A 23922-nucleotide genomic window follows, 5' to 3' on the forward strand; every position below is an offset into this window, starting at 1 on the left:
TAATTAATTAATTCTCTCATATTATGGAACATAAGTTTAATTTCTAACGAAATACTGCATCAATCTTCTTCTTCTCCTTCTTCTTCTTCTTCTTCTTCTTCTTCTTCTCTCTGTGTTTACAAGCAACAAATAGAGTGCTACTGAGACTATATATATGTAGGAAATGAAATTACGGTAGTGAACTACTATATATATTCAATGGAAAAGGAAATTGAACAATACTTTTACAAGAATTTGGAGGTAATTAATCTTTTCACATAGGTGCCGAGTACATAAAAACATATGTATATGAGTTGAGAATTCAGAAGCCACATCAAGCAATAACCAATCCGAAAAATAAACCTTATTAACGAATAATGAATGCAGAAATAATTTTTCTGTCTGAAGTTGAAAAGTTTCTTCAAAGTTGAAAGGCTGTACGAGCCAGAGAGATCACGATGAAGGAATTTATGAAATTGATCTGCAAAACAGAAAGAAAAATGTAAACTTTAGTTTATAAGGAGGCAAATGCATCGGGTGAACAGTTTCTAGATTAATTATTACGAATTTTATTTTATCTCAAAGAATAAAGAGGAAATATTCAATACTCAATGTAACATGAAAGTAATGAAGCGAAAGATTTGAGAGGATATTAATCTGCAAGAACATACTCTAGAATATCTTTCCAGTAGGATTCACTTGTTTCATCATCCAAGAGTTTCTCCAAAGCATCAAAGATGGCCGTGCGCGCAGGTGCTGCAGGACCACTCATGCTCATTTCCATTTGGTTCGCTGCTGAAGAAGTCCCAGGATATACTGATGATGATGAAACTAATGCAGGAAGTGGGTGGTTCTTGGTCTGCAAATATATATCATCATAGCAACAACTACTGCTCATGTTCTCCTGATCAGGACTGTTGCTACTAATAACTCCTTGTGCACCAAACCCACCTTCAAATCCTTCTAACGAGTTAGAAATCGAGTGGAAGCCATCGACTACATCTGCCTGCTGGTTCCATTCTTGACCACTTAGCATGGTACTTGCTCCACTCACATGTCCTCCTCCAAACGGATTAAGAATGTGAGAACCAAAAAGGCTACTAGAAGGGTTCATCAAGTCTACATTATAATTATTAGGAGGAACACTACTATTACTTGTCCTCACGACCGGCATCATGTATAAATGTTGAAGTAACTGCATTTTGGTAAGTTGGGCAGCACCTGCAGCTGCTTTCAGCTTCAGGGCATTGTCCCAAGGACTAGTCATCATGTTCGAGTTGCCAACACTTGCCGCGCCGAGCAACTTTGTAAGGTCGAGGAGCTGATTGAGGTCAGTCCTTGGCTTGTGAGTGTTTGGATCAATCCCCATGTGCAGGAGCTTCTTTCTCAGTTGGGTGTTCCAATAGTTCTTGATTTCGTTATCGGTTCTCCCTGGAAGATGAGTTGCAATCTTTGACCACCTGAAAGAACAAGCGAAGTACACCTTTAATTAATTAGTTTCCCAAATTTTTCTAGAGGAAACTTAATTTTATGTGTGAATTGTGATGGATGGAGCAAATTAATTAGCATACTTGTTTCCAAGAACTGAATGAAGATTGATGATAACTCTTTCTTCCTCTTCGGAGAACTTTCCTCTCTTAATATCAGGCCTCAGGTAATTTATCCACCTTAATCTGCAACTCTTGCCACACCTGTTGAGGCCAGCAAGCTTGGGGAGAGCTCTCCAGCTTCCATGGCCATTTCTGCTAATATAATCCATCAATTTTGCATCTTCTTCGGTTGTCCAGGGACCTTTCTTCAAACTGCTCTCTTCATCACAACAAGGGGCTCTAACCATTGTGCTAATATTAACACACAAATATATCCAAATTCAAGACGATGAAATTAAAGTCCGAAAAAGGTATGAAGATTGATTGATTCTAGGATTAGTTTTGGGCCTATATATTTCTGAGACATGCTGATTTTATAGGTGTAAGGAAGATGTAATTCAAAGAGTGATGTCATTTCATTCTTTTCCTCGTTAGGATATATTTCTTAGCTCCCCGAAACAAGCAATGACGATTGACGAGGAAGCAACCTAGAAAGTTATAAACCATTTAGATGGCACTATAGTTAACAGGATTAGGTAGTGCATGTGTCATCAAATGAGACAGTAAATTTGGTTGACAAATTTTCGTGACGCCACGGGTCAGATTTCGGTTGGATATCGAATGCCAGAAGAATAAGGTGGCGTACCTACGATTCAAGGTTCGGATTGTGTTTATGTTTTGTGACAATGAAACTAAAAGGTACGCGACATGAAGAAAAGCAGATGAAAAATATACAGATTGTGTGCTACTTGAGAAGATGTGCTGTCATTGACTGTTGTTGGCCACATAGTGAACAAGTATTTGAATTGAGATGGCAAAGATACCAAAAATTTGACATTTTTTTTCGTGGAATTGTAGTGTCCAATATATTTACTGTGGTTCCGATATATGTTGATGTCAGTGTGATAACATTACAACTTTCATTAGGAATTACCCAAGGAAAACAGAATACTGCAGCATGTCCATATATATAGAAGACTTTCCATCATTCCATGTTTTGCTTGGAATTGTAACTTGCACTCTGAAGAATGTCAAGGATGCTTCTGATGCTATTCATAAACAATTAAGATGAACTACTAGCTCTCAGGTCAAATTCAAGTGAAAAGTCGATCTGCAGAATGTTAAACCCCATTAGTGACTTTTATGGTTTCATCTGGAATTTTAATTAGTACCATCACCTGTTGTTTTGTACCAAACAAGTTGTTCATGGTTAATGTGTAATCAAATAATTAAAGCTGAAAAATAAATCCAGTAAGGAATATTTCTTGGATCGATCAAGTTATGCAGCGTCAGTGTTTAATTAGTATTTCAGTTTATACCGTTTTGATCACTGACTGAAACATTTTCAGTCTTGGTATTAAGTACATTGATCATATATATTCTTGTTTCCGAGGTTTAATTCGTGACACTGGACTGACATGCTGCTTATCATATTAAAGGATTGGAAGATGTATTACTATTTGCATTGCTGAAAATTAAATTCAAGTATTTGATTACATAACTTATGATGTTTGATCTATTTGTCATCTTCTTATTTCATCACGTGTTATATATATGTGTGTGTGTGTAGGGATGTAATCGCTGACATATATATCCTCTTCAGTGTGGAAGATTATAAATATGGATGTTGAGTCAGGCATAACCTCATTACTAGGTAATAAAACTAAGCTGCTTAGTTTATATTATTATTCTTCAATTTATTATCTTAATCTTCATATATGCCTCATCCTAATGGTCATCATTTTTGTAATTGTCCTACTAATTTAACATAAAATTATTGAATTAATTAAAATCTTGTCCAAAAATATGCAGCAGTCTCCAACTGCTCTCCCAAAATCTTGCCATTGCTTAGTAGATCACCCATTTACCAAATATTCTCCACAATCTTCCTCGGACCGAAAACATACATTATTGATCTCATTCAGTTTACCACATTACGTTTTGAATTTTCATTCATTCAAACTCAACATGTATGTATGGCATACGTACGCGATTAGAAGATCAATCTTGTATCAAGAAGTTGATTAGTGAATAGATTAAAGATGTTAGGCATTCGTACTGCTAAGAAATCTGACATCAAATTTACAATAATGTACATACCTACCAAGGAATGACTGCAATATTATTTCGAAAAATTATATTTAGTCATGCTCTTGGGGTATAAACGTTTACGATGAGCTTTCATATTTTCAATATCAAATTGTCATTCTTCTCAGTTATTGCCCACATAACCCGCAATTATCATTTACATTTTACATGCAAGTTAACTGGTATATCAATATTTTCTTTTACTCCAGCAGATTTTGCTTAAAAATTGTTCAGTTTAGCTTATCATTTACACCATATATACAAGTTAACTGGTATCAAATTGCTATCATTCTCTATTTGCTCCCCTTGAACAACTAAACGACCTTAGTTGTCTACCTTTCTTTAGAAGAATAAATTAAAAAGAAGTTAGTTAAATTCTGGTGCTACTAAAAACCAGAATATGTATCATCGAGTACACACGCATTCAGTGCACATAGCCTTTGCTCAAATTCCAAATAAAATAAAAGAGGTTGGACTGCATTGTAAAAAGGTATGTAATACGTTTGACATTCACAAAATTAATGTTTGACATTTGTCATTTGGTACAAAGTTACAAACAAGATATATATCTAAGAAGTTGGTTTTGACATCTGCATGCAACTGCATGATAGCTATAGCTCAAGGTATTTTGTATATTCAAAGATGCCTCCTCGATCTCACTGGTCAAATTAAGGATTAATGCGTATAGAAAAGGACAGTAAGATATGCTAGACCTCGAGTTCAACTTTTCTTACCTCATTCGCTTCCTTCACAAGGCCGTCGATTGATGGGATGAAACCCTAAGCAAGAAAACTGTAGAAACAGATTTGACAGATGAGTTGAATTTTGAAACCCAGGATTCAACATGCATCAACCTATATGTTGACCTTTACACGATAAGCCACATCATCATGTACAAATCTTCCAACTGGGATAATTTAATTTATAAACTTGGTTTCCTAAGATTAAAATCTTTGACTTTTATTTGATACGACTGAGATTAACCCACGCATTTCGTTTTGACAAAAAAAATAAGTTTGGAAAAAAAGACTAATTAAACAAGAAAAACAGATCATCCATGTCGTTTTTCCATGGAACAACACAAAATTTCCTACTTTCTCTTTTGTCGCTAAACTACACAAAAGTTTGTTGTGTCTCAAAGGTGGGGTCATTTGTATTTATACGGCAAAGTTTTAATAAGTTGAATAGTATAGGACAAGAATTTTTTAAGACAACATCTAATCAATTATCGTTTGACAGATTCAATGAATTTTAAGTACACCAATGTGATATAAATATATGTTCTCTTTAGTATTACTCTTGCATAAAATGAGTAAAGATTAATTTTCTAAAATGAGTATTGTGGAGTAAAAAATAATCAAGAAAATCACGGAGGCGACGCGTGAACTTTTGGGTAAAGAAGATAAAATTACACTCAAGACACACCGAGATTTCCAGGGGTATGCAACGGACAATAACGGCATAATCGAGGTCAAAGATGATCAAAATGGTATTCTTTTAAACCCTCTCATCACTCCTCATCAAATCCTCACCCACCAGGTGACTCCCAATCATCATTTTCAAATTAGGATTAATTGCCAAAATCAATTGATTAATTTCCTAATTAATTGATTAATTGCAAAACTAATTGCAAGATATTATTTTACATAATATCTTGCAATCAATCCCACAAATCAACCGAATGTGGTCAATCCCAATTCTCCTAATAAGGCCAGCCACACCCCTATATATAGCCACTCATTTTCTCCTAAAACCTAGGTTCAATTCTCTTCTAAAAATTTTCTAAACATTTTCTCTAAAATTCTAACCTTGGCATCAGAGATTCTTCGGCCAAAGCCCTCCCACCAATTCATCATGGGCGTGTGAGGCTCTTGGCCTTAATCTTAGGTGTTAATTGTTTTGCAGGTGCATTTTCATCCAAGAAGAAGAAGGCAGAAATTTGAATCCACAAATTGATGCTTTCATTGAGAGTCTTGATTTACATACTCGTAGAAGACTTTCGCATTCAAGGTTTCTAATTTTTTGTTCATTTGTAGATTTTTCGTATGTTCTTATTTCTAGATTTTTTTTTAATACAAAAATTCTTTAAATAAACGTAAAAGAAAAGTACAATGACAAGAGATCCAGAAACCACGACGAACGGAAATTCCAACGTTCAAGAATTTGGACCACGATGATCCATGAGGCTCAACATGATGACGAGTGGAGCGGCACCACCCCCATGGGACACCATCGCGACAACCACTGTGGTAGTAGCTATGACAGCAACCTTCGGTGAGCCCACTACTCACGATGAGCAAGCCACCTCACAGCAACAGGCTCAAGCCCATACCATAAGGTAGCCAGCCCAGATAGCAGGCTATGGCCCAAAATGAGTAAACCTTGAAAGCAGCCCAGCTTGCGGCCATTTCAGCAGCCCAAGCCCAGGAGGAAGCCCAGGCCTAGAAGCCAGCAGCCGAACCATGACACGCCCAGGCCCACGTCATGGAGCAGCACCAAGCCCAGGCTCTCGCCATTTTGCAAAGCCTGGCCCAAGTATGTGCCGCACATCAGCCGGCCCAAGCCAGTTGAGGAGGAAGCAGACCTAGCGCCCACGCGCAGCATATATGGGGCAACCCACGTCAGCGACCCAATTCAAGATCCAACCCACTTCTGTGGTGTCCCAAGCAGCCTAAATCGGTCCAAGACCAGTTCAACCGTCCCGGCTCCAAATTTCTGGGCCGACTATTGAACCGAAGGTATTTTCACCTTATTTCTCCACAAATTTGACAAATCCCAACTCAAATCTTGAACCTGGAGTCCAATACACTTCCACTACTCAAGGAGACGTATATCGTCCAAGCTTTTCCACCCCAAATGGCGAACAACATTTTTCTTGAAAAGTCATAGAGTTGACAAGTGCCCTTGCTCAACAGATTACCTTGGTGAATCAGCTCTTGCAACGTACTAAGATGCAGCGTGCCCCAGACGAGGTGTCCTGAAGTAGGACAAGGGTAGACGACGAACCTCTCCAGTAACATCCCGATAAGCAGCCACTTGACTAATCACGAACCAAGTGTTCTCGCAGTGTACAATACTGACTGGGCCCCCGAGATAGTGTATACTCTCGTCTTAGCGTGCACTTTCGGTTAGGCCCACGGACAAACATAAATTCACGGTTGGGGCCGCACTCCAATAATCAACATGAGCAACCTTCCAAGCAAAGTGTTCATTCGCAACTAGGCCAGTAAGGAGCATTCTTCACCTCACATCAAAATAGGCAACAAGATGGACGAAGAGAAGTATTCACTCAATCCGGCTCAAGTTTAACCGGCAGTTTGCGAGTAATTCGCTCACTTGCTAAGAATGTACCACATGCACCGTAATCACGACATAGATAAGTCGAGCACATGGAAGAGAAGCCTAGACCAACAGGTCACGACTGAGGGTAGCCGGAAGTTCCGCTGCCCCACTAGAGGAAAATTCAAAAAGAAGTTGAAAGGCACCTGACCAAATGATTACGTGATAAGATTAAGCAGATGGGACTATCCCACATAGATTGTCGGATACAAAGATTATTTCTGTTCTGACAAATGCAGCAGCTCAGCCTAATAGCGCGCCGAGGGCAGACGAGTACCAGAAGGACACACTAGCCCAACTACCAAGAACTAGGGGCATGTTTTGCTCTCAACACTCCAAATGATTCAATACTAAAACAACACATCACTAGTAGTCGAGCATCAAAGACCTAGTGTTCCAATTCCACCTACTGCGCATAACCTGGCCCAAGCCAACCCCAACATTATGCTCATAACCATGCCTACCTGCTCTACAGCTCCCGGTAGCCTTTGATCTTACACCACTGCTCCTAGCCCTGTCGATCTTGCCTTATGGCTTCTAATCGCTCCAACCAAGCCCATGACACTCTAAACTTCAAAGCATCCAACAACAGAGCAAAAGACAAGGCTTTATTAGCGAAAGACTTAGCAATGAAAAAGCTTGCAATCTATTTAGATTTTCAATTGATCACCAACCAAGCCTCAGAAGGGCACATGACGAAACATTTAACAATGGTGCAATACTTGAAGAAAGTCTGGGAGCAGCTCGCTGCGCTTCCCATTTACACCCTTACGTGGGTTCCACAAGCAGTTTAAAGTCTCAAATAGATCGCCAAACAAGACCTCATAGGCTGAGGATTATTTCAGTTGTCTAGCAGTGCAGCTTTCATTAGCTAGACTTATGACAACAACTTCTATACTCTCTAGTGCAAGAGGGTAAACCAATCCCCCGACACCCATTTGGGTAAGTTCTCTAGTGCGAGATGATAAACTAATTGCTTTCCAGTATGAGAGGTTAAAATAATTGCTCTTCAGTGCAAGAGGGTAAACCAATTCCCCAACACCCATACGGGTCCACTCTCCAGTGCGAGAGGTTAAACTAATTGATCTCCAATGCGAGAGGGTAAACTAATTCCTTGACACCCATATGGGTTTGCTTTCCAGTGTGAGAGGTTAAACTAATTGTTTTCTAGTGCCAGAGCGTAAACTAATTCCCCGACATCCATCTGGGTAAGCTTTCCAGCGCGAGAGGATAAACTAATTCCCCGAAACTCATATGGATAAGCTTTCTAGTGCGAGAAGGCCACATAACTCAAAAGATCGAATACTTGAATACCATCTAAGAAACAAATGGTCAGGGGACATTAGCCACATAACTCATCTGACACTTCATATTCAGCAGCTCTAATCTTGGCAGCTTCATCCTTGATTGCTCTATCTATAACAGCTCAGAAATCAAACCATACCATGCCACGCCACTTCCCTGGCCCATGCCGAGCCAATCCTTGGCTTCAGTCAAGCCGAGCAATACAAGCATTGGCCCTAGCCACACCACCTCTTTGGCCTATGCCAAGCCGACTTTTGGACCCTGCTAGTCGACATACTGCACCACTCTGACGGTTGCCTTGTGGCAACACCTCCCAAGAAGAAGACAAGGAAAATTAAGTTTTTCTTACATCAGTGCGGCGTGAAGAAGACAAAGAAATCAACGGAAGACAATTCTTTGCACGGGCAAGCAAAGAAGAGTGCTAAGGGAGGAGGAATAAATATTCTCTAGCTTTCTCTTTTTCTTGTAGGGATAAATAATTGCCCTCCGAAGTTGATTTATTTCCCCTTTCTAGAAGAATCTAATTCCAAGTCTAAGTGGAAATCTGCATCAAAGTTGGAAATCTCTACACCTGCTGCCCTTTCCTGTGAGTAGCCTAATAGGTGTGGGGGCATTTGTGGAGCAAAACATAATCAAGAAAATCACGAAGACAACACGTGGACTTTTGGGTAAAGAAGACAAAATTACATTCGAGGCACACCGGGATTCCCACACGCCTGCAACGGACAATAATGGCTCAATCGAGGTTAAAGGTAATCAAAATGGTATGATTTTAAACCCTCTCATCATTCATCATCAAATCTTCACCCACAAGGTAACTCCCAATCATTCTTTTCAAATTAGGATTAAATGCCAAAATCAATTGATTAATTTCCTAATTAATTGATTAATTGCCAAACTAATTGCAAGATATTATTTTACATAATATCTTGCAATCAATCTCACAAATCAACCAAATGTGGCCGATCCCAATTCTCCTAATAAGGCCAGCCACACCCTTAAATATAGCCACTCATTTTCTCCCAAAACCTAGGTCCAAAGATAGGTTATGGATGTTTATAAATAGGTGCATCGACTTCTCACAATGGGTGAAACACTTCTTCCCTACTTAGAGCACTCTACTTATCTTATATCCTAAATACTGACTTCATCGTCGAAGCACCTATGCCAGAACCACCCCTAAAGCCTAGTTTTATGATCCCTTCTTTATTTATGTTATTCCAGACTCACTTCAACTACTAAACCATGTGCCTTGAACTTGATCCAACAAAACCTAATGGATCGTACACCATTTAAGGTAGAGATTGAAGAATACAAAGAAAGTTGAGTAAACACAATTAAATGGTTTAATTTACTATATTAAGACGTTAACTAATCAAACGAATAAGTTCGTGTTAGACCTTGAGTTAGTTTTGGGCTTTAAGGAATAATAGGCTTCAAACCATCAAACACATTAACTTAGGTTGTATGACAACTTAAAATCAACAGGGCCAAAATCCCAATGACTCTATATAGGCCGGCCATAGAGAGAGGAGTGCTAGGGTTTTATTTAAGTCACTGACCTAGAGGGACTATATAAAGTATGTTATCGCCTTAGCCTCATTTAGGCCTTTGTTCGGAGAAATTGAGGAACTCTTTCTCCCCTTTCCCTCTACATAGGCTGGCCCCTAGGAGGAGATTCACTAGCATCAATCTCCCTCTTAGGTCACTCATCTCCACTTCACAACTTGCCTTGGTGTAGAGAAATTAGAGGTTCCCTCTTTTGGCAACTTTGGAGTTTCTATTCTACCATTCAAATCCAATGGGCCTAGGAGCAAAGTATATCATGGAATGAAGACCCTCCCAAGGGTGATTAGCCTTTGCACATGCAAAGAGGAATCTACAAAGGTATATATGAAATTTCATCCCTTTTCTTGTAGATTTGGGTTAAGTCTTGGTTCACCGAAACTAGGCTTTGAATTTCATAGGTAAAAGATCGATTTTTTTTTAGTTCATGTTAACTAATTTCCGCATTTAAGCTTGCTGTAAGATGCATGAGATACTCAAATGATCTACAATGGCTGACAATTCTAGTTCAAGTTCCAACATGGAATCTGATTGGGATGAGCAAAGACAACAAATAATGGAAGAAGACGATGCTCGGCTGCACACAAGTACACAATTAGTGGCCACCGCAGCATCCTTGTTGACTCAGGATCTTGTACAACCCCAACACACAAGTATGGTTGGTACACTTCAATACTTGACGACCAAGAGGCCTGACTTTTTGTGCGTTGTTAAATAGGTCTGTCAATTCATACAGCACTCTCCAAAGAATACACATTGGATGACTGTGGAACGAATATTAAGGTAACTAAAGGCTACTTATTATCATGTTCTTGTAAATAAACCTGGTTTAATGTAGCTTACTGCATTTTAGATGCATACTATATAGGAGATCCAGCATGACGCATTCAACTAGATGATTTTGTGTTTATTTTGGAAAGAACCGTATGTCCTGGAGTCCCAAAAAATGTAACACAGTAGACAGATCAAGTACCGTTTGATGAAAAATTTAGAGTAGCCTAAAATCAAGTGCATTGGATTAGCCACTAATTCTCCTATCTCAAAAAAAAAAAAAAAATGCAGCAGCCACTTAATTATAGAAGGGAGCGAACGCCAATCTTCTGGGCTTTTTCTCCTCCCTCCTCGCCGATTTTTTAAAAGTCATCTGGAGAGTCCACCATTGATTAGCCAAATAAAGGCTGAGGAGTTGTAACTTCTGAAAACAGCATTAGAATCCCAACTTTTGTTGAAGTCCCACATCGGTGAGGTAAAAAGAAACCAAGGGGTTTAAATAGTATTACTCTACTCTAACTAATACCGAGATTTTTTGTGGTAAAATTTCACATCTGACAGATTGAGCAGGTGGTTAAGTTGGGGACAATATTGGTGTCGTTAGAGTAGGATTGGCCCAGCGATCCAAAAATCCAACATGGTATCAAAGCCCACGGTATGACCCGTGCAAGCCAACGAGCTTGTCACTCATAAGGAAACAAGTTTGAACTCTTAATATAAAGACGATCGCTGAATTCCATTGAAAACAAGTGGGCCCAACGTGAGTCGACCTCTGAGTTTCAATTATTGATGTGAATCTCCATGTGTGAACCACTAAATGGGATTACATGTGAGGGGAGTGTTAAGGTCTCCCACATTGGTGGAGTGAAAAGAAACCAAGGGGTTTAAATTGTATTATCCTACTCTAACTAATACCGAGGCTTTATGTGGTAAAACCCCACACCTGACGGATTGGGTAGGTGGTGTGGATTGGACAGGTGGTTAAGTTGGGTGGTAAAACCCCACACCTGACGGATTGGGCAGGTGGTGTGGATTGGACAGGTGGTTAAGTTGGGAACAATATCAGTGTCGTTAGAGTGGAACTAGCCCGCTACAAAAATCCAACAACTTTATATCATGAATTAAACTCATCAGTTTTATTTAAGAAAATAAAACACAAGTTTGGACTCCATACTTACTGTTGGAGGAGAATCCCGATTGAGGATCTCAGTTTTTCAATCAAGAAGGAAGCATTTAGAAGTTGATTATTATACCTGTCAGAGAGAGTAGTTTGTGGGGAGTTATCTGTCAACTTCATTTGTCTGGAAGCAATAAGAAAAACCAACTCATTTTGTACAGCAACGCCCCAATGTGTATATTATCATTATTCTCAGACAAATGCAATATCTCCATTTGACAATTCTATATGATATTCATATATGGTTAAAAAGAAAAAGAAATAACAAGAAAATTGAAAGAATTACAAAGGCACAGTGAGGATGAGTATTCTGTTCCGAATTTTGCTACTGTTGTCGTTGCTGCTGTTGCTGAATGTTTATTAACTTGAAATATGGTCCATTTCTGTTCTCTCTAAGTGTCGAATGACTTCCTTGCTCAACAATCTTCCCGTCTTGTATAACTGAGATTTCATCTGCGTTTTTTATTGTCGAAAGCCTATGTGCCACCAATACCGTTGTACGGTTCTTCATCAATCTGTCAAGAGCTTGTTGCACCACGCGCTCCGACTCCACATCTAGAGCACTGGTAGCTTCATCTAATAACAAGATTTCTGGGTTCTTTAGAACAGCACGGGCAATGGCCACCCTTTGCCTTTGACCACCAGATAGTTGCACCCCTCGCTCTCCGACTTTGGTTAAGTATCCCTCAGGAAGGGCACTGATGAAACTGTGCGCATTAGCAAGCTTAGCTGCTTCAATAACTTCTGCTTCAGAAGCTCCATCTTTTCCATAGAGGATGTTTTCATAAATTGATGTGGCAAAGAGAGCTGGTTCTTGTTGAACCAAGCCAATATGTTTACGAAGAGACTTGATATTGAGTTTCTTGATATCTTTCCCTGCAGTGGTCCAAGAGCGATTGATTAAGTTGTTCAAACTTTTACTGATCAAGAAATTGTTTCAGAAATTTGTTTTGACGAGGCTAAAATATGTGAATCCAATGACACTATATTGGAGGTCTTGCTTTTCGAACTTCGCATAGATCAAGCAATAGTTTCCCTCGTTCTATGTTTTAGCGCAAAAGAACAAAGTTTTACGCATAAGCTTACTTACCATCAATCATGACTTTCCCAGAGGTTGGATCGTAAAATCGGAGTATTAGAGAAAGCACAGAGCTTTTTCCAGATCCACTTTGCCCCACTAGTGCCATACTTTTGCCCGAGCGCACTTCCAAATTGAAGTCCTTGAAAATGGATACGTCTGGTCTTGAAGGGTAGCCAAAGTGAACACTCCTTAGCTCTATTGTACCTTCAACTTTCATAAGCTCCTCTCCTACGTCTCCCAGGACTTCAGTTCTACGATCCAATACTTCAAAGACTGATGACACCATTTGGTTCCCTTTCAAGAGGTCTGGGGCAAGTGCTAAAGTCTCACCCATAGCTAATGCCGTCACAATCAAAACCATGAAAGATTTCATGACAGATTTAAAGCTTGCGAGCTCCTTTCCCATTAAAACAGAACCATACCTGAGAGGAATGCATATATTATCAATCAAATCTAGAAGCTAATTAAGGTCACCGGAAAATTACAACCGTGATTAGTTTTGTTTAGCATTACTTTTCATGTTGACACATTATAACTTAAGAGGTCATCATGTCAGTCACCGGATAGAATAAAATTGTCGTTTATCCAACCTACATCGTCTATACTAAGGAAAGAGGTAATTAAACCTACATACCACAAGGCCAGGCCGTAGGATGAGAATATGAAGAACTGGGATACACCGTAGAATATGCCAGCAATCTGACCGCGAGTAAATGAACGTCTAGAAGGATCCACAAGCTCACGAGCATAAAGGTCGATGATCTTCTCCTCAGAACAAAATGCAGCAACAGTGCGGATGTTACTCACAGCTTCCCCGGCTAGCATGTTAGCTTTTAGATATGCTTTGCTCAAGTTTCCACCGTAGCCTTGAAAGAAAAGTTTCTGAAACAAATGTAAAAACTGTTGGCATTCTGTAAATAACAAATATTCCTTCTCTTTTAAGTATAGTACTGAAACTGAACCTCGCTGATGTGACCACTAATGATCAAGGGATATGTGGCTATGACCACGAGTGTAATTCTCCAGTTCAAGATGAAGGCGATGACGAATGAGGCAACAACCAAACCCAAATTCTGTATAAGAATTGTTGTCCGATCAACAACAATAGTTCTTAACAAAGTTGCATCACTTTCTAGACGTGATGAAAGCATAGAACTAGTGTTGTTTGTATCATCAAACCATCCGATCTCATTCCTCAATATGGCTGCAACCAAATATAAAAAATTGAAGATGAGCGATCAGTATCGTAAAATGAAGATATAATCAGCATAAACTTGATAAAGACAGTATGTGGTGTGACATACCGGAAAACATCTTTTCTCTAACACGAAGAGTGAGTCGCTCTCCCATAATCCCAAAACAAAGATGCTCTATGGCATGAACAATGACAGTTAAAAATGCAGCCCCGCAGAAGAGTAAAGAGATTTTTTTAACCTCATGTTTTGTTGTCTCCCAGTCCATGTAAAATGAAACAAGAGCCTGAGAGACCCCGAGAGCAAAAAGAGGCATCTGAGCTCCAGCAATAAGGCCACCAAAGGTTCCTATCACGCCATAATACCAGTCTGGACCAACCATGGAATACAGTGTCCCTGCTGAAACATGTTTTGACTTTACAGTCTCCATTACATCAGCACCAGTACGGCCAACAGATTCTTTATCAGAACGGAAGCTGGCTCCGAAACTTGTTGTAGTGTGGGATAATTCTCGTGAATACCTCACACTGGAAAAGTTAACCAGATATTATTAAAACATGAATGTCATTCCCAGTTAACAAATCAAATGGATCATAGTAGTATGCTTAAAGTCTGGCAGAGAGTATGTCACTACGGAATTAATATGCAACTAGTGACTAATTGCATCCATATTCTGTATGTTTCTTAATGACTAGAGCCAAATTCACAAGCTAAACACATATTGCAAGGTTTCTGATTATCCCAACCCGTGTTTGCAAGGAGAAAATAATATTTCAAAGAAAAAAGATCTCTTTGATTATTATCCTCTACCAAACTCATTGTAATACTTTGCAGAAATTGGTCTACCTCGATTCTAATTGTTGAAGTTGATCTAGGCATCAGAATGATTCATATAAAGGTTCCAAGATGTAACAGTTTCAAACAAGTACCTTAGTGGCCTTCCCGAGTTACCAATTGAGGGGTGGCGTTGCAAAGAAGCTGTCTCTTGTAGTTGAACTAGTGCTGCATAGACACCGTTTGGATTAGAAATGAGCTCCTCATGGCTCCCGGTTTCCACTATCTTACCCTCTTGAACAACAGCAATTACATCTGCATGCCTAACCGTAGAAAGACGATGGGCCACCACTACTGTTGTTCGTCCCACCATGGCACGATCAAGTGCCTCCTGCACACTCTTCTCAGACTCTGCGTCCAGTGCGCTTGTTGCTTCATCCAATAGGAGAACTGATGGATTCTTCACTATTGCACGTGCTATTGCAATCCTTTGCTTTTGTCCTCCTGAAAGTTGTATTCCTCTCTCACCAACCTGTAGGAAAAGAACTCTGAACGTCAATGCATGAAAAGGGAAAAAAAGAGAATATTTCTCTAAGGTGAGCATGGAGCATTCTCTTCGAAACTTAGAGTTGTGTGTAAAAGGCCATTGTATATCACCTTATATTTATTTCCACAAGCTATTTGTTTCCTCGAAAAATGATAGATGCACTATACGAGACATTCTGATAATTCAAGGTCACAATGAAAAGCTAGCATATCCATACCTGAGTTTCAAATCTCTCTGGGAGATTATTTACGAAAGAGAGAGCTTCTGAAAGTTTAGCTGCACGTGTGATCTCATCGAATGTAGCATCATATTTTCCATAGAGAATATTTTCCTTAATGCTTGTTGCAAAAAGGGCAGGCTCCTGGTTGACCAGCCCAATTTGCTGCCTAAGCCATTTGATGTCAAGCTCCTTGATATTATGTCCATCTAATAATATCTGGCCAGCAAGTGGCTCGTAGAAGCGTTCGATCAAAGATATAGCTGTACTCTTTCCCGATCCACTGCCTCCCACAAGGGCTACAATCTTTCCGGCAGGGATATCAAGATTGAGCTTGTCGAAGATGCTAACATCAGAACGAGACGGGTAACTAAAACATACGTCCTTAAATTGTATGTGACCCTCAATTTTGTTCAGTTTGTGGCCATTATTGCTGCTAGATTGGCTCATCGTGTTCCTCTCTATCATTTCAAATATGGTATACGCGGCTGCCTTGGCTCGAATGAATGCAGTGATGTCTGGTGCTGCCTGCCCTAGTGACCTTCAAATTAAAACAACAAATACTATAAATACGAACGAATGCATACAGATTGAATTAGGTATAAAACAAAGACAATGCAACACCATTTAAGATTATTGAACCACTTACAGGCCAGCAATAACAACGTTAAGCATGGTGGTGAAGGATTCGCCGCCATTGGCGATACCCTTGTGAACAACAATGCTAGTGAACCAAACAAGCAAAGACCACGAAAGGAAAAGGGAGCAGTGCATGGAGCCAAGGCCAAGACCCTTGGCCAGTCCTGCTTTTTTCCCGTACTGGTACGTTTTCAAGAGTGCTGCCTTATACTCTCTTACCGCCTTGTCTTCTGCGGCAAATGCTTGCACCGTCCTCACATTTCCGATCACCTCCTCGGCAATTTCACCGGCCTTGACGTAGGATTTGCGAACCCTAGCAATGAGGCCAATTGTGACGTAGGCATAGACGCCACCAGCAAGGGCAATTAATGGAACAATGGAGAGTGTGACCAGACTGATTTGCCATACCCTAACAAACCCAATTATGAAACCTGCAAGAAACCGGCTTACGTAGTGCAAGAAGTTCCCTACCTGCATCATCGTCCATAATCCATCACCCATTCATCATTCATTCACAACGTGCATCTTACTCTACTCGTATTTTGTATTTAGTAGCTAAAAAAATTATGATAGTAAGAACAAATTTGATATGTAAAAACTATATTAACATCACATTTACATTTCTTGAAATGTAAATGTGAGTTCTACTGCCTATCTCATTCTCGTTAGTGTAGATAATATCATTTGTTAAAAAACAAAAAAAATCACGTTTACTTTAAAAATAGGGGAAGTGCTATCACACATTCATTTTTACCTCTCACTCAACCTTGTTAATTTTTTGTCATTGATCTTGTCAATTCTTTCGATCCAACGGTTAAAAATTGAGAGCGGTGTGTAAAATGTAAAATTTGTGTGTAGATAGCACTACCATAAAAAGAGGAGCCAACCGCCTAAGTATATAAAATGTCCATTCAAAAAACATTTTACATCTTCCATTAAAAAAAAAAATTGTTATTAACACTTTAAAAATCTCATTTGGCACTCCAAACTTTTTATAATTAGAAAGAAAAATACAGAGGTGGGTAGAATTATATTTTTGAAGTGCTAATAACAATCATTTAATTAATAACCAATCTGATAATTAATTAAAGGAATTGTTATTAATATTTTCAAAATCTTATTCTACACTCCTCACAATGTATTTTTCTTTCTAATTATAGAAAGTTTAGAATGCAAAATAAGATTTTTAAAGTGTCAATAACAATTCTCTTAATTAATTAATATGTTTTCGATGGCCAAAATACTTTTCTTCTCAACTATTTCCATTAATAAACCCATTCAACCACCTCAACCGACTTTTAAATGCTGATAGCCTTTTGCATTTACTCCTGCACCGTCTCCGACTCCCATCAAATTCCCAGACAACAACTATTTTGACCCTCATCAAATTTCACTTGTTTCATTAATTAATTAACCTTTTCTTTTTCTTTTATCTGGGGTAATAGTTATAATTATGATAATTAATTAAGTAATTAGTTTGGTAGAATCCAATTAATTAATAGAATTACTGCACGTACCTTCTCAGAAAGTGCATCTTGAACAACAATTATGTCACTTGTGATGGCCGAGATGACCTCTCCTGTGGAAGCTTCAGTGTCAAAGAGACTTATGTCTTGATTCAGCATCGCCCTCAAATATGCCATCCTCATTTTTGCCGCTTGTCTTTCCCCAGTGTGCATCCAGCAAGCCACCTCTGTATTTATTTAATTAATTCATTGGATTAGAATCCGAATATTAAAAAATTCAAAATTCAAAAAGAAAGATCAAAATTAATATAACCATATATATATATATATTTAGGTACGTACCCGTCCATGAAGAAAACAATATAGCCACACTCAGATATACAAAATCCAACGAGTACTGCAACAACAATATAAGATTAATAAGTTCCAAAATACATAAACTAATTAAGGTCAGATCAATCTGAAAATTAAAAGGCCATTTAACAATCATTTCATTTTTTATTTTTTTATTTTTAGTGAAAACTGAAAACTAAAACTTAAAAACTACTTTTAGTTTCCAATTTATTTTTGATAAAATAAAAATAAAAAGTCAAATTTTAAAAAACTCATAAAATTAACTTTCAATTTTTTAGTTTTCCAGTTTTTAAGAAAAATAATCATACATATGTTTGGTTTCTCATAAGAATAGGGTGCAGAGTCCATGTGGATCTAAGTTAAGTACAATAGAAACCCAAATAGAGGGAATAGGATCCTCTCCGGATTCTTTTCGTGGTGATCTGGATGATCAATCAATCAAATCCATTTATTATACATCATGCAGTTAGAAATCATTTTGAATTTTGAATTTAAAATTGAATATAAATAATACTTAACAAAAACAGACCGCACAATGTATGATGAATGGACACGATTGATAGATCTCCAGATTCCCACAGAGAGGATCCGAAGAGGATCCTCGTCCCAAATATAGCTAGGCTCTCTGAATTAAGAAAAAAAAAAGTAGTGCTTGAATAGCCAGTGTTGTATTTTAGCCATTCATACCGGTGTTCAAAATATTAATATATAAAAATATATGGAAATATTGATATCGGTTGCCTTCAATTGTAATTTTGGAAATTTGCAATGGAGCGGGCTATCAATTCATTCAAATTTGGTCAAAAATCGAAATCTGCAATGGCTTCCGAAAAATTATTGTAGTAAATCGGTAAATATTTTTTCGATGTTTATTGATTTTCTTATATTTCGCCGATATAAGGTGAAATTTTTATTTCACCCCCTTTCTGTATAGATCCTTGATTTCCAAAAAATTTTGACACAAAAATCTACAAGTTGGTAGATTTTATTCGTACCTAGTTTCGTATAATTAATTAAATCAATACTAAAATTTGCATATACATAATACAAAATAAATAAAATAAGTAATAGTGTTAATTACCTGCAACTTATAAAATATAAAGTAATAGTGCTAATTACCTTAGCAACTTTGGAAGAAGCTTCTTTGGGAAAAAGATAAGCCATGCCAATAATATTGATCAACTTGCCAAAGAAGATAAAGAAGACAGGAACTGAAGCTCCATGAACGCACGCCCCGACGGATCCAACTGCCATTAGCAAGTAGTCATACGAATCGGCGAACGAGAAGAGCTTCAACAACGGAACCTTCCGCTGCTGCTTTCCTTTACCTTCTTCTTCTTCTTTCTTTGTCTTCTTCGCGTCGCTATAATTGGTACCGCTGCCGTTGCCGCTACCGCCGCCAGTAAACGTGTCCGGCTGTGTCATTGTTGCAGCTGCCTTCAACTCGATCGATCGGTGTCAAAGTGTCAAGGGAGGATGATAAACAAACACAAGAAAGAAAGAAGATGGAACAAGTAGCTAGCAAGAAAGGGGGTCGGTTGTTGTGAACAATGTGTGCCTCAAATTTACAGTTATATGGATGGCTGGACCGCAGGTGTTTAATTAATGGGGTCACTCACTACTGCTCAACTATACAACAAACAAAAAATAAACTTAATTTCTATTTCTTTTTCGAAAAAAAAAGAAAGAAAAAAAAAAGGAAGAAAAAGTATGATGGTGTCACTAATTAAGAGAGCTATTCATAAGCAGCAGCATGGGTGGTTGACTTAGGTTATGGAAGTATCGTGTAAGTGATGTCTCAGTGACAGACGGTTGGGGTTTTTACGCACCTTTCTCCTCTAACCATCATAACTGCGCTCTTGAGAGGCTACTTATCATTACTTATGACTGGCCGTGTGAGTAATGCTAGAATCAGTCGTGCATGCAAGCGGGTTCTTATTGTTTCTGTTTGAGGAGTTCAAATGCATGAACAGTCAGATCAACTCAAACGCAACCGCTCGTGTGTGACGATTGATCATCTCCCTTGGCAAAGAGAGACATGGCATGAGACTAGAGAGACTCAACCACTCTCTCTTTCCTTTTGTTTTTATCTTTCTTTTTGCGTCAAAAACCTTGATTACTATGCCTCTTAAGGGATATATTGGAGATTGCCTTCTGAGATTTTGCCGTGCATTAACTTCTCTCTCACTGAAAATTTAATGTCGATGAGGTGGCTGGATGTGCATATATAACATGTTATATGGTCCAATGGTTCATGTTCTATGTAAGAAGGCTTCGGGGAAGTTGGGGGACCGCTTGAAGATAGCAACTTATATGAAACGAGTTTACTGCTATCATAACATCCTTATCTAATAATGAATTATCATAGAAAGAAAAACTTACACATGATATGACAATCTATTATTGGACAGAAACGTCATGAACAGTGACCAATTCCCATGTAAGACGTCCTTGCGTGATCCATTCCCAAGATAGCACCAACTGTTGGTAATTACCAAAAACATGAAGTTTTTCGATTGGAGAAGCTAGCTAGCGAGGTGAGCAAGTGTGTATCATATATGATATACGCCGTGGACTGTGGAGTATATTGGTAAATTATCTTCTCTCCCATACTTTTGCATTGTCACATATAACATCCATCTTTTGACCCACATTGAACTGCACGTATTAAATTAAGGGGCGGCGCCAAGGTACATAATGCTTCTCTTCTTCTCAACCGCTAAAGTTGTAGTTATTGGTTGATAGGTACTACTCATCTTGATCAAATCCTAATTATAAAGTTTGTATATAATGTGAGTTCTTTTATATGGTTTATATATAAATTGTATTAGAAATTTCTTCAATACTACATATAGCATTCTTTTTTTTCCTTTTTTTAATACTACATATAGCATTGAATTATACGAGAATGAGTGACTGAGATTGAAAATAAAAAATATAAACAGAAATCAAATATAACGGTTAAAACACCTATAGCATAAAATGATAGGTAACATATCTTCTCGTCAATTATTTCCCAGACACTTAATTTAAACCTACAATTCAAGATCAACTATCATGTTTTTTAATTAGGAAGAGGTGAGAGATTTAAACTTGGAATTTATTTTATCTCTACTAATTAATGAAACCCTCTTTGTGAACCAAAAGAGGGTGAAAAGATAAATTAGTCTTCTATCACAGAAAAAAAAAATTGATGGGCAATAATGTAATTTCACAGGTCCAAATTTTACTTTTTTTTTATTGAAGCCTCACCTACCGGTGATGTGAAAATACCTCCAATATTCAAAAAAAAAAAAAACCAAAAACAAAAACCTCCCATTCCCCCATGCTCTCTCTCTCTCTCTCTCTCTCTCTCCCCTTCCTTCTCATTTTCTAAAAAAATGTTTTCATACACACAAAGTGTGTAGGCAAATGCTAGTATTAGGAAAGGAAATACTGCTTAGTCCAATGAAGCTAGTTACTCACAATTTATTTTTGAGTGATGAAGCTGATATAGCGGAAGTTATATATAGATAAAAGGGATAAAGAATGGTCACTCTTGGATAGAATCCTAAAACATCAAAAAATTGAGAAAAGTTCTCGAGTTTGATTAATAATATGATAAGATGATAAAATACAACCCTAAATGTGTTTAAATATTCTTAACAAACCCTAAGTCCAAATAGGAAATATATTAAACAAATAATAAAACATAAAAAAAATCCTAAAATATTAAAATCCGAATTAAACACATTAGAAGATACAATTCGCTCAAATTTCGACTGGGCTCATTGTCAAACAATGATTTTTACAAATCTTGTCGTTTCCTTCGAATCCATATATTATAGGTCTAAAGCTGACACACCAAATGAAAGTAGCGTTAATCTGAACAATTTAAAAAGTCCAAAACATTCACTTTAGGGATATGAAGCAATCAATAACCTTTTAACCCATGAATTACCAATTCTCCAATCATTTTCTTAATTAAAAGACTCTTTCTTCTTTTAACTTTCCTGCATCTAAAATATCATAAATTCCGTTCTCCATTATTTACCTACAATATTCACTAGTAAACTCATATTAAATACCAAGTTGGACATAGGTTAAGAAAAGACTTTTTTTATTAGCACCCCACATAATATTGAATGCACCCCATATTAAAATTTAATATTAAGTGACTTATGTAAGTTACTATGCAATGACAATTTCAACCTTATGAGGTTCAAAGAAAATAAGAAATTTTTAAACACACCCCAAATTACTTTTAATGTATTATTTATCTTCTTCAACTATCAAAACCCCTCTCACCCCTGCACTCCATTGTTGAATAAAATTTTAACTATTGAAACTATAAATACGTTGATTGAGAAAAAAATTTAACGAATGGAACACGATATCAATATTTTGGAAGCTTCACATGAGGTAAAATTTCATATTTGTCATTGTTTTAATTATTCAACGATATCGGTAATTATTTAAGCCTCCTTTTGCTTTCCATACTACCCAATTTCATAGGAGGCCAACTAGCAACACAATTTCCGTTCTTATTCATCTTCTGGGGTTTACTTTTGCTCTGTTAGGTTCCTCCCAGTTGCCATTTTTTAGCAGAGATCCTTTTTTGTTAGCAAAAGGCTTAAGAGATAGAGAAAAGGAGATTGGCTGTGATGACCCAATGAAATTCAAGCTCAACAGACCGGATTGTAGGCTTCTCTTTTTAGAGAATCTTAGGGTTTTAATCATAAGTCAATTTAATTTATTAAAATTGAAAATGAGTATTATAAGATTGGAAGAATGTGGGGTGTATCGAAAATGTGGGGTGTATGTGGAATATATTAGGTTTATGAGAATGTGGGGTGTAAGGGTATTATGAGAAAGTATGTGGGGTGTATTAAGATAATTTTTAATTGAAAAAGAAAATATGGGGTGTATTAAGTATGTGAGGTTTAATCAACAATATGTGGGGTGTTAATAGAATAAGCCTTAAGAAAAAATTAGCATATTCAAGGAAAAATAGAAGTCTAATTAAATATTTTAGGATAAGCCACAAATTTTATTACAAGTGAGCCTATGACTAAATAAAAGACATGGGAAATTACCATCTCGTCCTCAAGCTTATTTGTTTTAGAATTTCGTAAGGTCCCTTAGAGCCCGGGGTTGACTTTGAGGGTTTTAGAAGGTTTGTCAAGGTTTGGGGTTGGTCATTTTGAGTTAAGAGTTTTAGAATGTCTTTGGGAGGAGCTTAGAACTTAAAGTGTAGGCCGCGGGTTTTGGGCATAGTCCAAAATCTGGGAACTAGACCTACGACCTAAGCGGTTAACACAATGAATTTTTTTTTCTTCTAAAAAAAAATCTTACGTATACATGTTAGTCACAATTCATGGGGAAAGTTAATGGCTATGGCCTTATAATGGTAGGGTTGGATATTATTATTGTATTAACTAGTAAATTAGTTGATTTTTCAACTAGTACCTAAACTAAAAGCTCCCATCCCATATTCACCAAGTCAGAGCTCTCCTTTCCTAATGTCTTCATTTTGAGCACCCGTGAAGACCTCTTTCATCTGTACCCTTAGATTAATTCAAGGGTAGCTAGACTTATTAGCTTAAATCCTTCCCGTTACATCTAAACACAATATTATCCGGGAATTGATTGAAGAGGGATGGGTTCTTGCTTTGCTTGATTCCCAAGATTTTCTATCTCTCTGTCTTCCCCAAATATTAGATCTATGGTCCATGTTTTTTGTTTTTTTCCTTCGCAGTTTATTGGATTCAGATTCACATCTACTTTGCTTTTGAATTAGGAAATCATGGGAATTATACGGACGTTTCCCAGCTCAATAGGGTTTCGCGACAAAGAAG

The 23922-nt window shown here is 37.7% G+C and overlaps 2 protein-coding genes and 1 non-coding gene across 4 annotated transcripts; 1 reads left to right on the forward strand and 2 right to left on the reverse strand.

The window, feature by feature from the left end:
• Positions 1 to 233: 233 nt before the first annotated feature.
• LOC103960468 (transcription factor MYB39-like) lies at positions 234 to 1965 on the reverse strand. 2 transcript variants are annotated; one of them, XM_048591618.1, is made up of 3 exons: positions 1551 to 1965; positions 651 to 1439; positions 234 to 460 (listed from the first exon to the last, which is right to left on the reverse strand). In XM_048591618.1, exons 1-3 carry the CDS (start codon positions 1814 to 1816, stop codon positions 448 to 450), a joined length of 1068 nt encoding a protein of 355 aa, XP_048447575.1. In that variant the 5' UTR covers positions 1817 to 1965; the 3' UTR covers positions 234 to 447. The 2 variants fall into 2 exon arrangements, with proteins under 2 accessions (XP_048447575.1, XP_009371224.2); XM_009372949.2 differs by lacking the exon at positions 234 to 460 and having other exon boundaries at positions 632 to 1439.
• Positions 1966 to 11965: 10000 nt separating this feature from the next.
• LOC103960445 (ABC transporter B family member 2) lies at positions 11966 to 19789 on the reverse strand. Its single transcript, XM_009372925.3, has 11 exons — positions 19205 to 19789; positions 18074 to 18128; positions 17783 to 17958; positions 16276 to 16736; positions 15627 to 16167; positions 15018 to 15394; positions 14200 to 14615; positions 13858 to 14099; positions 13530 to 13777; positions 12905 to 13317; positions 11966 to 12690 (listed from the first exon to the last, which is right to left on the reverse strand). Exons 1-11 carry the CDS (start codon positions 19508 to 19510, stop codon positions 12140 to 12142), a joined length of 3786 nt encoding a protein of 1261 aa, XP_009371200.2. The 5' UTR covers positions 19511 to 19789; the 3' UTR covers positions 11966 to 12139.
• Positions 19790 to 22718: 2929 nt separating this feature from the next.
• Positions 22719 to 22812, forward strand: LOC125480637. Its single transcript, XR_007260974.1, has one exon. It is a non-coding gene; the product is annotated as a small nucleolar RNA Z107/R87 (small nucleolar RNA).
• Positions 22813 to 23922: the final 1110 nt, after the last annotated feature.

Source organism: the organism of the source record quoted next, unplaced genomic scaffold, assembly GCF_019419815.1.
Source record: "Pyrus x bretschneideri cultivar Hongxiangsu unplaced genomic scaffold, Pyrus_bretschneideri_v1 Contig34, whole genome shotgun sequence".
Taxonomy (NCBI): Eukaryota; Viridiplantae; Streptophyta; class Magnoliopsida; order Rosales; family Rosaceae; genus Pyrus; species Pyrus x bretschneideri.